Source organism: Heteronotia binoei, chromosome 4 (genome assembly GCF_032191835.1).
Source record: "Heteronotia binoei isolate CCM8104 ecotype False Entrance Well chromosome 4, APGP_CSIRO_Hbin_v1, whole genome shotgun sequence".
In the NCBI taxonomy this organism is placed as follows: Eukaryota; Metazoa; Chordata; class Lepidosauria; order Squamata; family Gekkonidae; genus Heteronotia; species Heteronotia binoei.
In genome coordinates, this window is record NC_083226.1 from 166,682,021 (window position 1) to 166,699,515 (window position 17,495).

The 17,495-nt window shown below is 51.5% G+C and overlaps 1 protein-coding gene across 1 annotated transcript in view; it reads right to left on the reverse strand.

Annotated features, from left to right (window-relative positions):
- The window catches only part of LOC132569775 (tetraspanin-36-like), a 53,299-nt gene extending 48,871 nt beyond the window's left edge, over positions 1-4,428 (reverse strand). The window contains exon 1 of the mRNA XM_060236183.1: positions 4,135-4,428. Coding sequence (XP_060092166.1) covers positions 4,135-4,194 — 60 coding nt within the window. The 5' untranslated portion in view covers positions 4,195-4,428. The remainder of the gene's footprint in view (positions 1-4,134) is intronic.
- Positions 4,429-17,495: the final 13,067 nt, after the last annotated feature.

Sequence of the window (17,495 nt, forward strand, 5' to 3'; positions counted from 1 at the left end):
CAATGTTTTTTCCCTGGCAAGGTACCTGTGCCTTTCCCAGCTCTGTGGCAAGAAACACAACTGGGGATTGATTTATCCAAAGAAGACAACTGCTTGTCTGTGGAGAAAAACTGCCACAAGTATTGTGCCAGAATATACACAGGACACATTAGAACACCCTCTCACGTGCTGTGTACAGGTATGATCTTATAGGGTTGCTAGATCAGGCTCAGGAAAATATCTTGGGGCTTTGGGGGTGGAGCCAGGAGACTATGGGGGTGGAGCCAGGAGCAAGGGTGTGACAAGCACAACGGAACTCTGAAGGGAGTTCTGGCCATCACATTTAGAAGGCGACGATGACTGCAAATTTAAACCCCGCCCTTCTCTCTGAATCAGTCTCAGAGTGGCTTTCAATCTCCTATATCTTCTCCCCTCACAACAGACACCCTGTGAGGTGGGTGGGGCTGAGAGGGCTCTCACAGCAGCTGCCCTTTCAAGGACAACTCCTACAAGAGCTATGGCTGACCCAAGGCCATTCCAGCAGCTGCAACTGGAGGAGTGGGGAATCAAACCCAGTTCTCCCAGAGAAGAGTTCACACACTTAACTACACCAAACTGGCTCTCTGCACCCAATTTGAAGGGACTGTGTTCCTTTTATATGCTTTCCCTTCACTGGAACTAATGGAGGATGGGGGCACCTGCTTCTGGAGCTCAAAGGACTGGACCCCCCTGGCCCAATTATTTTTGAAACTTGTGTTTTCGAGGGGAGAGGTGCCACATGCTATGCTGAAAATCTGATGCCTCTACCTAACACCCCCCCCAAAAGCCCCAGATCCCCTGGATCAATTCTCCATTATACCTTATGGGAACCAGTCACCTTCAGGTATAATGGGGTGCACGGTGGACAACCTCCCACTTTCTGCTAACCCTGAAAAGGAGGGCCTCCAAACTAGGGAATCCCTGCCCCCACCTGGGGACTGGCAACGCTAACTATGATTTTTTTCTTTTAAATAAAAAGAGTTGTCCCTTTATTTTTACGAGCTGTACTTCTGTTTCTCAACAAAGTGTTTGCAAAGGGAGGAACAAGTGTTTCCTGGCAGGGAGATAACTCTGACAGGAAAAGCTTTCCCTGGCCTAGTTGTGTGCCAAGAGCCACTATCAAATGCATATGAGATAGCAGAAAAGATGATAACCCTAGTTTAAAAAGCAATGAAAACAGATGTTTAAAAACCATTTCTTAGAAAAAAACATTCAAATGGCATTTCCTCCCACTGCCTCTGTAAAGCCCCCAATTTGCATGTGAAAACGCTCTTAAATTTAGCTTTCGTTTCCCCTCACCACACAAGGGTTTGGGTATATGTTGCAACCTCTGCATTTGAACAGGTCACAATAAGGGCATCCTGTTACGCTTGCCAAAAAAGTGAGTGTTCCCACCGCAAGACTGAATTTGGGCCCTGCACAAAGCCTAGCTCTGGGTCTGCTTCTCAGAGATAATAAAAATCCCGTTGCAGATTTTCAGAATCCCCCCACTTGTATCTGGCACAATTTCCCCTCCACGTCACCAAACACCTGCTGAGCTTTTTGTTGGCTTTCCGCTTCAAACTGGTGGTACTGCTTTTTAAAAAACCAGCAGAAAGTCCCCCATTAAGGTTGACTGAGCATGAGGAGTTAGAGGGGAAAGAATAGCAAAGTCAAACAGTACTCCTATTCTCTTGCCCTTCCAAGTTCCGCATTTACACCGGCAATGAGTCCACAATGAAGCATCAACCCTGAATTAAGCAGGCTTGGCTAAAATGCAATTTCTGTGCATCGATTCTCTGTCTACAACACAATACCAGCCACAGTCAGCGCAGAACAAGATACTATATCAGCTGGTCCACGTGTACCCAGAGCATCTGATTGGTGTACAAGAATTTAAGCCAGTGGGGCACACAGTGGCTTGAATGCTGGAGTTAAACCAGGGAGGGAAAAGGAAAGGAAAGGTCCCCCTATGCAAGCACTAGTTGTTTACGACTCTGGGGTGACGTTGCTTTCACAACCAGGGAGACTTGAGTTCAAATCCAAATTTGAGCAGACTTCTGAGGATGGTGGAAGACAGGAGGGCCTGGCGTGACTTGACTGTGCGACCAAACAACAAATGAGGCTTACGGGCAACTGATTCAGGACAGACAAAAGGCAAGACTTTACTCAGTGAATAAATAAAGTTGTGTTCCCTGTCAAGGGGCACAGCAGTAGCAGCAAGCGCAGATGGCTTTGAAAAGGAGATTCGCTAGATACACTTGCCACAGTGACCAAAGGGAACTTCCATATTCAGAGAGAACCAACCGCTGAATACCAGCACTGAGAGACAGGAACAAGAGAACCTCGGCCTCTCCACCCTACTTGGTTGGCCCTCCAGGGAAACTGGCTGGCCGCTGTGAGAAACAGGAAGCTGGACTAGATGAACCACTTAAGAGTTGCTAGATTCTAGTCCAGTAGTAGTTTAGGGACTACAATAACTTTCAGGGTAAATGTTTTCGCTACTCAAACATCCCTTAATCAGACACGAGTCTCAAAAGCTTACACCCCTGAAACTCTTGTTGGCCTCTAAGGCGCTACTGGACTCGAATCTAAGGGTTCTGATGCTGATCAACAGATGGCTGCCCGCCTGAAACTATTTTAGGGTTGCTGAGAGCCACATATGCTGAGAAGGAAACTCTTGAGAAGGAAAACTGAATTGGTTTGCAGACCATTATTTTTCTGTTGTTCAACAACAGCTATTACAGTGGATAGATAATTGGAACAAATTAATTTTAAAAGGAAAACAAAATAAAAAACACAATTATATCACTACTACTAGCAGTGATACTAGTAGTAGTAGTGATACTACTAATAGTAATGGTACTAGTAGTGATGAGACTAGTTATAGTTAGATCCAAGTGAAGCAGTAGAAGTGGAAGTCAAGTGGCACCTCTAAGGCCAACGAAGTTTTATTCACAATGTAAGCTTTCGTGTGCATGCACACACAAAAGCTTACATTCTGAATAAAACTTTGTTGGTCTTAAAGGTACCACTTGACGCCTACTTTATTCTACTATTAGTAGGGACTGATAATCACGCCGAGTCTTCAAAGGGGAGTGGAAGAAAGTGAGCTCACAACTTGAAGAGTAATCGCTAGGGTTTCCAAGGCAAGAGACAGAGAGTAGCCTTCCTTGGTGGTCTCCCATCCAAATACTAAGCCAGGGCTCACCCTGCTTAAGCTTCATGCCAGCTTGCCTAGGCCATCCAGCTACATAGGGCAGCTACATATTGGTACAAACGTTCCACCAAGTCACAGCAACTCTCACGGGGTTTTCAAGACAAGAGGTTTCAGGGGTGGGTTGCCATTGCCTACACCTCTGCGTAGCAATCGTGGACCTCCCTTGGTGGTCTCCCCCTTCAAGGCCTAGCCAGGGCCGACCCTGCTTAGCTTCTGAGATGGGACCAGACGCGTCTAACCAGGACCACTCCGACCAGAACCGCCAGAGGGTAAAAGTACCATTCAGCACACGCCTCCTTGGAAGCACAGCTCCATCAGGCAACGTACGAATTACTCCTGAGCAGTGTTCCCTCTAAGCTGAGTTAGCGTGAGCTAGCTCAGAGATTTTTTATCCTTCAGCTCTCACATTTGTGTCTTAGCTCAGGAAGGATGACCCCAGAGCACACGATTTTATGCAGTAGCTCACAACGTTAACGCCAGTAGCTCACGAAGTAGAATTTTTGCTCACAGGACTCTGCAGCTTAGAGGGAACGTTGCTCCCGAGTAAATTCACCCAGACTCAGCTTGCAACCCAATCGCTGTCTCTTAAAGCAAATCAGGAGCGTTTGAGGAGGGATCTTTCAAAACACCCAAGAGAAACGCAGTAAAAAAAAAAAAAAGTCAAGAGTCCGGTAACACCTTTCAGACGAGCACGTTTTCTAGTAGCATCAGCTTCCGAGAAACACAGCTCTCTTCGTCAGCGGCATCTGACGAAGAGAGCTGTGTCTCTCGAAAACTTACGCAACAATCCAATGGGTTCATCCGAAAGGTGCTACTAGACTCCTTGCTCTTTTGCAGCAACAGACGAACGCGGCGGAGTCCCCTGGATCTACGGCCCCGGGGGCGGGGGGAGTAGGATTTTCCTCCCTCCAACTTACCCAAAAGATGAGGCTGATCAGGAGCAAGACGCTCTTGGAGGTGATTACGCCGCAGTCCATGATGCGCTCTTGGGTCGGGAAAGAAACGAGAAAAGGGAAAAAAAAAAAACCCTTTTCCAGTTGTGGATGCCTGCGAAACTACCCAATTGCACCTCGCACACTCTCTCAGTCCTCCCGCATCTCTGGGCCTCTGAGCGCAGCTTTACTAGTTATCACATGACATCCCCCCCCTCCCCCGGTCACATGCTCCTTCGTGCACAATGCAACACAACAATGCGCTGGAGCCGCTCTCCTGCCTCCCCAGGACTTAGCGCTGATTGTGATTCACCCAGGGTTACCGTAAAGCTTCTAAAGCAGCGGCGCGGGAGAGGGATTACCGAACACTGACTAAGAAGCAAGTGCGACTCATTAAAAGGATTTTTTTCTCCCGAAAAAGCGGAACTTTTATTTGAAGGGCAATCCGCCTTAGCCTATCTCGTGGACTTGTTGTAAGGATTCAGTAATGGAGGAGAAAATGGCTATATATACTCATAGAATCATATAATTGGAAGGGAGCGTCAGGGTCATCTAGTCTGACCCCCTAAAGCTTTGGGTTGCCAACCTCCAAGTGGTGGCTGGGGTTCCCATAAAAAGTCTGCCATGAAAACGTCATGATGCGCTGTCACCCCAGAGTCCGAAACGACTGGTGCTTGCACAGGGGGACTACCTTTACTTTTTACTCTGTGGTGTTATACTGTGCTGAAGTCCAGCGTTCCCTCTAAGCTGCAGAGTCTTGTGAGCAGAAATTCTACTTTGTGAGCTACTGGCATTAAAGTGGTGAGCTACTGCATAAATTAGTTTGCTCTGGGGCCATTTTTCCTGGGCTAAGACAAAAATGTTTGAGCCAGAGGCTAAAAAGCTGTGAGCTAGCTCACACTAACTCAGCTTAGAGGGAGCACTGCTGAGGGCCCTCCCCTCACCCAAATGCCCAGGAATTTCCCAGCACAAAGTTGGCAATCCTAAAACTTGCTTTCAAAGCTCTCCCCTCACTCCCACCCTGAGGTCTTTTTGCCAGTCCCCCACTTTCATGGGCGCACCACTCGCTCCCAGCCGGAAGATGTGTGCTGTGTAACACCATAAGCAAGTCCCAAAAGGGGTACACAGAACCTGGGGAGCAACTTCTATGCTTTGGGTCTCGCAGAGAATCCTGCAGTGGTGAACAGAGCAGAGGGGCCATGACCGCAGGAAACGCTTCCAAGGAAGCCTTTTGGGGAGAAATCAGAGCTTGCCAAGAGGACAAGACAGTAATAATGACGCCACATCAGGTTAGAAGACAAAAATCCCTCTTCCTCCATTGTCTTTTATATCAGGGGTGGCCAAATATCTTAACGTAAGAGCCTAGAATAAGAACCTAGAATAAATGTCAGATGTTTGAGAGCCACAAGACATGAATGCCAGATGTTTGAGAGCCACAAGGAAGGAAGGCAAATAAGTGAGGGAAGGAGAGCTGGAAAGAAAGCAACTTTAACTTCAAATGCATTCTCCAAGCTGCCAGCTGGCTTGGCTTGGAGAAGTAACTTAAAGAGACAAATATGATCTCCAAGCCAGCTGACAGGGTGGGGGGGGCTTCGAGAGCCACACAATAGGTGTGAAAGAGCCACATGTGTCTCCTGAGCCGCAGTTTGGCCACCCCTGTTTTATATGCTATGCAGTCATCCACCTGTGATGCCATTCCAACATTAAGCGCCCTGTGACAGTGTGGAACCTCCAATTCAACAACAACAACAACAACAATTTTTATTTGTATCCCGCCCTCCCCGCCGGAGCAGGCTCAGGGCGGCTAACAGCATTATTTCATACATTAGTCATACAATCAATAAAACTACATTGACAGTTTAATTAAAATTCTAATTGAAATTCTAAAATTAATAAAATTAATAAAATATATACTGGTGCTATGTTTGCGTTTACATTTATGATGGCGAGTTCTTTAGCAGTTTCCCTCTTAGTCGGTGAAGGCCAACCGGAAGAGGGTAGTCTTGCAGGCCCTGCGGAACTGTTCAAGGTCCCGCAGGGCCCGCATTTCCTCTGGAAGTTGGTTCCACAGGCATGGAGCCATGGTAGAGAAAGCTCGGTTGCAGGTGCTTTGCAACTTCGCCTCTTTCGGCCTGGGAATGTTCAGCAGGTTTTTCCCAGCTGACCTCAGGTTTTTCCCAGCTGACCTGAATTCAATCTTCCCAATGTCCCCAAAGTTCCTGCCAAATCTATGGCTCGGCTTCACGTCACCAGTTTTGTCATCCTGAACTATAATTCAACCCAAAACTTCCCTTCCTGGTCCCTTCCCTGGTGTCATTTAGTCAGCACTCTAATTTCTCCTGATAAAGATCCCCAACTCTTCCAAGTATTCCTTTATAATCTTTGGTTCCCTGAAAAGAACCCCTTTTGTGCTAGAGACCCCAACATGGTGTCAAGCATTGTTTATTCATTTCTGATGGTAGCTATCAAAATATAGAAATGTTATTAACCATGAATAAAACTCAGGCACATCAAAGTAGAGAACTCTTTCGCTTTTACTAACAAATGCAGGAATGCACTCTTTGAAGATAAAACCTCCTGGGACCAATTCCCGGGCCAGCCAGGCTTGGACCCAGGAAGCGCCAGCCATAATAGAGATAAGGAAGTTACAGTGTGAAGTTTCACAGGTGAATGTAGAATGGTTTAGAGAATGTAGAATTGTTTATAGAATCCTTTGATGTGCTGTCTTTAAGTATGTATCTCACTGTTATACTGTATCAGTTCCAATACCTAGCTCAGCTGAGCCACATGGATTATCAGTAAACCAAACTTTGTATCAAAACAAAGGACTAGTTATTTTGAAATATAATGCTTGACACATGGTATAGCTCGGCATTAGAGATAACTAGCCAGTAACTGGAATTTGATCCTGGCTACCAATTGAATTGCAACAGAGGCTCCCATTAGACCCACCCCAACCTTCTTTCCGCTGATTTCTTTGCAGACCGGGACAGAAAATCTTTGCCCCTCCCTACATCTATTTCCCCCCTTTCCAAACCACTCTAGCACCACATATGCAGAAGACAGGATTTAGGGTTGCCAATCCCCAGGTGGGGGCAGGGGATCCCCCAGTTTGGAGGCCCTCCTCCCACTTCAGGGTCATCAGAAAGCAGGGAGTGGGGAGGGAAATATCTGCTGGGCACTCCATTATTTCCTATGGAGACTGATTTCCATAGGGTATAATGGAGAATTGATCCGTGGATATCTGGGGCTCTTGGGAGGCTGTTTTTTGAGGTAGAGGCACCATATTTGCAGCATAGCATCCAGTGCCTCTTCCTAAAATACCCTCCAAGTTTCAAAAGGATTGGACCGGGGGGTCCAATCCTATGAGCCCCCAAAGAAGGTACCCCATCCATTATTTCTAAAGGAGGGAAGGCATTTGAAAGGTGTGAGGTCACCTTAAATGTGATGGCCAGTACTCCCTTTGGAGTTCAATTATGTTTGGCACAACCTTGCTCTTGGCGCCACCCCCTCAAAGTCTCCTGGCTCCGCCCCCCAAAGTCCCCAGATATTTCTTGAATTGGACTTGGCAACCCTAACAGGACTCCTCTGTCCCACTTCTCCTATTGCCAGGTCAGTGTTGGACAATACCTGGAGACTTTGGAGGTGGATCCAGGAGAGAGCAGGGTTTGGGGAGGAGAGGGGCATCAGCATGGTACAATGCCCTAGGCAGCGCCCAGGGTGTCAAACATGCAGGCCAGAGGCCGAATCAGGCCCCTGAGGGCTCCTATCAAGCCCCCAAGCAACTGGCTGTCATCTGCTTTCTTCTCCCTCTCTCTTGCTTCCTTTTACATCACAGCTTCCTTTGTGAGCCTTGCTCGAGCACACAGGAGCTACAGAGCAAAGCTATTTTCTCCATTGGCTGACGCTCCTCCCTTGGGGAGGAAGGAAGAGAGGCAGAGCTTATTTTGCTAGGTTCTTTCAATCACACAGCAGAGCTACTGAGCCAAGCCTAGTAGACTCTTGCTGTTTTCTAACGGCTAAAATTTTTTGACACACAGCCATTTCTTGTGGTAAAACATCCCAGTTTCCTGCTCCCTGCACTAGCATGCAAACTAACCCCCCCCCCCCCTGTTAAGCTGATCATATGTTCATGTGTTTGGGGGAGGGGTGTGGGGTTGCCAGGTCCAATTGAAGAAATATCTGGGGACTTTGGGGGTGGAGCCAGGAGCAAGGTAGTGACAAGCACGATTGAACTCCAAAGGGAGTTCTGGCCGTTACATTTAAAGGGACCACATACCTCTAAGATGCTTTCCCTCCATTGGAAATAATGAATAGGGGCACCTACTTTGGGGGTCTCACAGAATTGGAGCCCTGGTCCAATCTTTTTGAAACTTGGAGTACATTTTGTGGAGAAGCACTGGATGCCGTGCTGAAGATTAGGTGCTTCTACCTCAAAAGACACCCCCCCCCCCAGGGCCCCAGATATCTACAGATCAATTCTCCATTAAACCCTATGGCAATCGGTTACCAGAGGGAATAATGAAGTGTGCAGCAGGCATTTCCCTCCCCTCCCGCCGCTTTCTGATGACCCCTGAAGTGAGGGGAGGGCCTCCAAACCGGGGGATCCCCTGCCCCCACCTGGGGATCAGAGGCAACCAAAAGGAAGAGTCTCATGGAATGTAGAGCAGGGGAATAAGCAAAAACACCTTGTGCAGCAGACTCCTGAAGCAAAATAGGAACTTTTTGAGGCAAGAATTATTGAGTTATACACCTTTAAGTGCCTATTTTGCTTCAGGAGTCTGCTGCACCACGCGGTGCTTTTGCTTGTTCCCCTACCCCACCTGGGGATTGGCAACCCTAGAAGGGTAACAGGCTGCTCTTGCTTCGTTCCCTTCTCTGCCCTGGTGCTTCTGATGCGGTTGGAAAGAGGATGCACCTGCATTCTTCTGACACCGCCCCAACACTTCCCTGTTGCAGAGGACCTCAGCCCTTGCAAAAAGTCCGACTTAACCGCTGTTCTAGAACAGCCGGCAGCATCCAGAAACCTCTGTGTCAGAGTTTCCCATTCGCAGGGTCACGACCCTGTACCGGGCCACACAAGCCTCAATGCTGGGTCAACAGGGACTGCCCCGCCTCCCCTCTATTTATCTTTGGCGCTGCAATGCGGCGCCACTCTCCAGCCCCCCACACCGACACCAACTGTAGCACTCTCTGAGCATCCTCCAGGCAAAGGCACTCAGAGAGCACTACAGAGACTGCACGCTGGCCAGAAGCCCTCCCCCGTCCCTCTCTGATGTTTGGAAATATCAGAGAGGGTGTCATGGGTGCTGGGGACCCTGCAGAAGAAACCGAGCCTGCAGAGCCTGCAGAAGGAACTGTGCCCCTGCCACCTGCACCAGTGCCCCTGCCTCCTGCTGAAGAAGATCCAAGCCCCCCTGCCTCGCCCTCTCGGGTGGCTCGTGTGCGTGACCGCCTTCGTCAGGACCTCAGGGATCGGAGGAGGGCGGCACGCTCACAAGCAAGACGCTCCCTGAGCCCTGAGTGGTGAAAGGATTCTGGCCCTTCTAAGTGTGAGGATGCTTAAGTTTCGGCAGGATCCTGGCTGCTGCTCTGAGACAGCAATTAGCCCAAATGAGCAACAGGCAGCAGAGGGCTATATAGCTGTGGGCTTTGGGAGGAGGCTTTGTGGAAGCAATTAGTCACATACCTGACATCCTAGCATCCACTCCGGCTCTTGACTTTGGCTTTTGGATTCCTGACTTTGGCTTGGACCTCTGGACCCCCTGACTTCGGCTTCTGAACCTCTGACCTGTGATACCTGGATTACGATTCTGTTTTGGCGCCTTGGACCCTCCTTGCTCACGAGTTGCTGACCTTGGACTGCCCCTGGACTTTGCCTGACTCAGCCCCAGCTCGTGACAGATTGCTTCCACCCACAACCAACACCCATTCCACAGGATGGATGCTGAAGCAAGTGGAACCACAGGACTACTGGCTGCGCTCCAAGCCCAGGTACAGCAGCTGACACAGGCAGTAGTACACTTGCAGCAACAACCTGTGGCCAGTGCTCCAGCCAAGTGCCCAGTTCCCCCACCTGACAGATTTGGGGGTGCCGTGGAAGAATTTCCTGCTTTCCTAGCGCAGTGCCGGCTGTACTTCGAACTAAGAGCTCGGGACTTCCCCAACGACAAAACAAAGGTGTGTTTCATCATCAGCCTGTTAAAGGGGCAGGCGGCCAAATGGGCCACACCCTTGCTGGTTGCGTCCTCTCCCCTGCTGACTGATTACCAGGGGTTTGAGGCCCACCTGTCTGCTGCCTTCTCAAACCCAGTCCAAGCAGCCACAGCCAACCGGAAGATCAGGGCGCTGAAACAAGGCAAATCCTCAGTGGCTCAGTATGCCACCGAATTCAAGCTCCTGGCCCAAGACTTGGCGTGGAATGAGGCTGCCCAGATGGACCAGTTTACCGAGGGGCTGGCAGAGGAAGTCCTGGATGAACTGGCCAGGGTGGAGTCGCCACCCACGCTCCAAGGACTTATCACCCTCTGCCTCCGCATTGATGGCCGCCTGGAAAGTCGCCGCCAAGCCAAGACCAGAGGGCGCCAGCTCCCTGCGCCGTGCCACTTGGCTCCTCACCCATCCCCAGTTAGTACCAGAGCCGAGGAGGAGCCTATGCAGCTTGGAGCTGCTCGACCCCGCCTGACTCCAGAAGAAAAGGCCAGACGCCGCACGCAGAATCTGTGCCTTTACTGCGGTACGGCAGGCCACTATGCCTCTGGCTGCCCTGCTAAGCGTCGGATACCCGGACCCTCGTTGCCACCGCCGCCAAAAGAGCAGCCCCAGGCGTAAGTGGGCCCTCCAGCCTGGGGCGACTAGCTGGGTCCTCCGAACAGCAGACTGATACCCCGGGCCCATTCCTTCTACCAGTCAAACTCCGTCTGCCTGATGAACGCTGGCTGTTTGTATATGCCATGCTGGACTCGGGAGCGGCCCACTGTTTTGTAGATGCTGCCTTTGTAAAGCAGCACCAGATACCAGTGCAGACAAAAGAGACTCCAACGCTGGTGGAGGCTATCGACGGGCGCCTCCTCCGTTCTGGCCCCGTCACCCAGGAGACCTGCCCCATCACCTTCCACGTCCAGCAGCACCAAGAACAGCTGCAGTTTAATGTCGCCCGCATGCCTCGCTTCCCGCTGATTCTGGGCCTTTCCTGGCTGAAGCTGCACAACCCCATCGTGGACTGGGCCCAGCAGGAACTACGTTTCCGAGACCCATGCCCCCATCTGACTCCTCCCACCACTCTAGCAGCCGGCATCCCGAGTGGTGGTCCTCAGCTCCCTCAGAAGTATGCGGACTTCGCCGATGTCTTCGAAGAGACAGGAGCGGATCAGCTTCCCCCTCACCGGCCCTATGACTGTGCCATTGACCTAGTACCTGGGGCACCACTCCCGGTGGGGCGTCTGTACCCGATGTCGGAGCCTGAGTTGGCAGCTCTGCGAGACTACCTGGACAAGAACCTGAAACGCGGATTCATCCGACCCTCAACCTCTCCCCTGTCTGCTCCAGTCCTCTTCGTGAAGAAGAAAAGTGGGGAGCTGCGGCTGTGCAATGACTACCGGGCCCTGAACAAGATCACCATCCGCGACCGGTACCCTCTACCACTGATCCCTGAACTCTTGGATCGCTTAAAGGGGGCCCAGATTTACACCAAGCTGGACCTCCGTGGAGCGTACAATTTGGTGCGCATACGGCCCGGAGACGAGTGGAAGACCGCGTTTGGGACCCGATACGGGCAGTACGAGCACCTGGTGATGCCCTTCGGATTGACCAATGCCCCCGCTGTCTTCCAGAGGTTCATGAACGACATATTCCGGGACCTGCTCGACCGCTTCGCGATCATATACCTGGATGACATCCTAATTTACTCCCGCAATCCTGCCCAGCACGCCGAGCACGTCCGCCAGGTCCTGCAGCGCCTACGAGCCCATGGCCTCTACGCCAAGCTGGAGAAGTGCGACTTCGACCTGCGCTCCGTCGAGTTCCTTGGGCACATTGTGTCACCGCAGGGGATCCTCATGGACCCGAAAAAAGTAGAAGCGGTCCTGACCTGGCAGGCTCCTCAGAATCGCAAAGACCTGCAGCGGTTCCTTGGTTTTGCCAACTACTATCGGCAATTCATCCCGGCCTACGCATCCCTGACCACACCCCTGACTCAACTACTCCGCCCCAAAGAACCCTTCTGCTGGTCCCCAGAGGCCGATAACGCCTTCTCCACCCTGAAGACTCGCTTTGCCACCGGGCCACTCCTGAGATACCCTGACTCCCAGCTTCCCTTTACGGTGGAAGCTGATGCCTCCAACGTGGCCCTGGGAGCAGTGCTGTCCCAGCGCGAGGAGCCGTCCCAGCCACTCCAGCCCTGCGCCTATTACTCGCGCCAGCTCACTGCTGCAGAGAGGAACTATACCATCTGGGAGAGGGAGTTGCTCGCGATCAAGGCGGCGTTTGAGGTTTGGCGACATTACCTCGAAGGGGCTCGCCACCCTGTTCAAGTGCTCACCGATCACCGGAACTTGGAACACCTCCAGACCACCCGCCGTCTCAACCAGCGCCAGATCCGGTGGTCCCTATTTTTCTCCCGCTTCGACTTCCGGATCTCCTACATCCCCCATACCCAGAACCGGAAAGCAGACGCGCTCTCCCGGAAACCGGAATACGCCCCTGCCTCAACTGAGACCGTGCCCGCTGCTCCAATCCTGCCACCCTCAGTATTTGCAGCCACCTCCACTTCACCAGCACTCGTGGAGGACATTCGGGCTAGCCAGGCCAATGATCCCTGGGTCCAGCAACACCTCCAGGCTCTCCAAGATGACCCAACAGGCGAGTTCACGACTCGAGGCGGCCTCTTGCTACACCGCGAACGCCTCTATGTGCCGCCCGGGCCCTTGCGAGCAGAAGTGCTACGCCTGACCCACGACTCGTTACCCGCCGGGCACTTTGGACAGCATAAGACCACCCACTTGCTGACAAGGGAATTCTGGTGGCCACGAGTTCGCGCTGATGTTGCCCGTTATGTCAGCTCCTGTGACGTCTGCCGACGGGCCAAAGACATCCCAGCCAAACCCTCAGGGTTGCTACAGCCCTTGCCCACATCTTCAGGACCCTGGGAGACCATCTCGATGGACTTCATCACGGAACTTCCGCGCTCCAAGGGTCAGACTTGTATCTGGGTGGTCGTCGACCTATTTACCAAGATGGCCCACTTTGTTCCGTGCCCGAAACTTCCCACAGCTCAGGAGACGGCCCAGCTTTACCTGCAACACATCTTTCGTCTGCATGGACTCCCAGCCCATCTGATCTCCGATCGGGGCCCTCAGTTCTCCTCTCGGTTCTGGCAAGCCCTCCACTCCAGCCTGGGTACTCGAGTGCACCTGTCCTCAGCCTACCACCCACAGACAGATGGCCAGACAGAGCGCACCAATGCCACGCTAGAGCAATATCTCCGCTGTTACACCTGTTACCAGCAGGATGACTGGACCACTCTATTGCCCCTAGCGGAGTTTGCATACAACAATGCGGTCCATTCATCCACCCAAATGACCCCGTTTGCTGCAACCTACGGGTACCACCCTCGGTTCTTCCCGGCAATCCTACCACCCACGAATGTCCCCGCCGTCGATGCCTACCTGCAAGAACTCCGCGCCAGCCAAGACTTGCTCCGAGAGCAGCTACAGCAGGCCAAGAAGGCATATAAACGGGCTGCGGACCGAAAGAGGCAAGAAGGCCCTCCAGTGCTGCCGGGGGATCAGGTGTGGCTCTCAACTCGCTACCTGCGCCGGCCTGGTCGGTCTCACAAGCTGGATGCACGGTTCATTGGACCCTACCCCGTCGTAGAACAAATAAACCCCGTCGCCTTCAGGCTCCAGTTGCCACCCCACCTCCGCATTCACCCTGTGTTCCATCGCTCCCTCCTTATTCCAGCTGCACCCCCTGACCCAGCTCGGCCTCCTTCCCCACCGCCGCCACCACCGGTGTTGGTGGATGACGAGGAAGAATATGAGGTGCGCCAGATTCTGGACTCCCGGTACCATTGTGGAGGCCTCCAGTACCTTGTGGACTGGGAGGGATACGGCCCAGAAGACCGGTCCTGGGAACCTGTGGACAATCTTCATGCCCCGGACTTGGTGCAACGATTCCACAGCGACCACCCCGACCTCCCAGGCCCCTCGACGGAGGGGGGCCCTGGGGGGGGGGATAGTGTCATGGGTGCTGGGGACCCTGCAGAAGAAACCGAGCCTGCAGAGCCTGCAGAAGGAACTGTGCCCCTGCCACCTGCACCAGTGCCCCTGCCTCCTGCTGAAGAAGATCCAAGCCCCCCTGCCTCGCCCTCTCGGGTGGCTCGTGTGCGTGACCGCCTTCGTCAGGACCTCAGGGATCGGAGGAGGGCGGCACGCTCACAAGCAAGACGCTCCCTGAGCCCTGAGTGGTGAAAGGATTCTGGCCCTTCTAAGTGTGAGGATGCTTAAGTTTCGGCAGGATCCTGGCTGCTGCTCTGAGACAGCAATTAGCCCAAATGAGCAACAGGCAGCAGAGGGCTATATAGCTGTGGGCTTTGGGAGGAGGCTTTGTGGAAGCAACTAGCCACATACCTGACATCCTAGCATCCACTCCGGCTCTTGACTTTGGCTTTTGGATTCCTGACTTTGGCTTGGACCTCTGGACCCCCTGACTTCGGCTTCTGAACCTCTGACCTGTGATACCTGGATTACGATTCTGTTTTGGCGCCTTGGACCCTCCTTGCTCACGAGTTGCTGACCTTGGACTGCCCCTGGACTTTGCCTGACTCAGCCCCAGCTCGTGACAGAGGGCAGGGAAAGCTCCTGGCCAGTGTGCAGTCTCTGTATCGCTTCCTGAGCATCCCCCAGACACTCAGGGAGTGATACTGAGACTGCACACTGGCCAGGAGCCCTCCCCCATTCCTCTCTGATGTTCGGAAACATCAGAGAGGGCAGGGAAAGCTCCTGGGCAGCAGACAGTCTCTGTATGGCTCAGGGAGCAATACTGAGACTGCGCGCCACTCTGATGTTTGGACCACAGGAAAAAAATCTCTGCCTGGACCACGGGGAAAAACTGGGCTGCGGGGCAGGGGGCGGAGTTTGGGAAACCCCACTCTGTGTGAATAAAAGCATGTAGATAGACATAAGACTTGAAATGACACTCATCAGAAAGAATGGAAATTAGGAAGAGGGGGACACTTTTAAAAATTGAGAGTGGTCCAGGGCTGCTGTAGGATTGGAGATCCAAGGGCGGAGCCTGGAGACAGGTGGATCTTGGTGGGGTATAATGCCATCTCAGAGTTGCCAACCTCCAGGTGGTGAAGAGAGAAAGCACAAAGCTTCTGTGATTACCAATCTCAGAACATTATCTGAAGAATACTTATATGCAGGGCTTTTTTTGTAGCAGGAACTCCTTTGCATATTAGGCCACACCCCACTGATGTAGCCAATCCTCCAAGAGCTCACAGGGCTCTTCTTACAGGGCTTACTGTAAGTTCTTGGAGGATTGGCTCCATCAGGGGTGCGTCGCCTAATAGGAAAAGGTGTTCCTGCTACAAAAAAAGCCCTACTTATATGTAGTATAGAATACAGTTATAAATGTTGAACCTAATCAGTTTCTCATACAAAACAAACTGAACGTCTCAAATACCACCAGCAAACAAGTCCTGATACTTCTTAACGCAATTCAATGTTGTCTCTTGCCAGGAAGTCCAGTAGTGAGGTAGAAGAGAAGCAAGGTGAATAGGTGATGTCAATCCAGTCCAAAAATTCTCCTATGGGATGCAGCTAGCAGTCCATTAAATTGTAACAAGGTTGTACTTGTGCCCTTGTTTCACCTTTGCTTCTTTGAGCTTCACATCATCACTTTCAGTTACAGGGAAAGAACACCAGACACTTTCCTATACTTGCAAAATACCAACGTGGCACCAAGTACGACCTTGTTGCAATTTAATGGACCGCTGGCTGCATCCCATAGGAGAATTTTTGAACTGGATTGACATCACCTATTCACCTTCCTTCTCTGGCAAAATCCAGTTGGAAAGTGCATCGGAAGTGGATCATTTAGTGTGCGTGACTGCAGCTTCAGTTTGGTGTAGTGGTTAAATGTGTGGACTCTTACCTGGGAGAACCGGGTTTGATTCCCCACTCCTCCACTTGCACCTGCTGGAATGGCCTTGGGTCAGCCATAGCTCTGGCAGAGGTTGTCCTTGAAAGGGCAGCTGCTGTGAGAGCCCTCTCAGCCCCACCCACCTCACAGGGTGTCTGTTGTGGGGGAGGGAGATAAAGGAGATTGTGAGCCACTCTGAGACTCTTCAGAGTGGAGGGCGGGATATAAATCCAATATCTTCTTCTTCAGAGACCATCCAGATTTTGGAGGTATGAGCTTTCAAGAACCAGAACTTTGAGAGCAGCTTTGATTCCCAAAAGCTCATACCTCTAACATCTTTATGGTCTCTAAATTGCTATTTTACTAATTCTGCCTCTTTAAAGAAAAAACATTTGGGTCCAGCAGCACCTTTACGACCAACTAAGTTTTGTTCAAGATATAAGCTAGGGTTGCCAATCCCCAGGCGGGGATCCCCCAGTTTGGAGCCCTCCCCCCGCTTCAAGGTTATCAGAAAGCTTGGTCCCCATAGTACAGGGTTGGCCAAACTGTGGCTCAGGAGCCACATGTGGCTCTTTCGCACATATTGTGTGGCTCTCAAAGCCCCCACTGCTTGGAGAAGACATGTGTCTCTTTAAATCACTTCTCCAAACCAAGCCAGCCGGCAGCTTGGAGAATGCATTTAAAGTTGTTTTCTTCCCACCTCTCCCTCCCTTCCCCATCTATTTGCCTGCCTGCCTTCCTTGTGGCTCTTCAACATCTGATATTTATTCTGTGTGGCTCTTATGTTAATCAAGTTTGGCCACCCTTGCCATACGGTATAATGGAGAATTGATCCATGGTTATCTGGGCCTTTTTTTTTTGCGGTAGAGGCACCAAATTTTCAGCATAGCATCTGGTGCCTCTCCTCAAACCCTCCCCCCAAGTTTCAAAAAGATTGGACCAGGGGGTCCAATTCTAGGGGCCTCAAAAGAAGGTGCCCACATCCTCCATTATTTCCAATGGAAGGAAGGCATTTAAAGAAAGAAACAAGGTCCCTTTAAATGTGATGGCCAGAACTCCCTTCAGAATTCAATCGTATTTGTCCTGTCCTTGTTCTTGGCTCCACCCCCAAAGTCTCCTGGCTCCACCCTCAAAATCCCCAGATATTTCTTGAGTCAGACATGGCAGCCCTAATATATGCTTTCTTATGCACATACACTTCT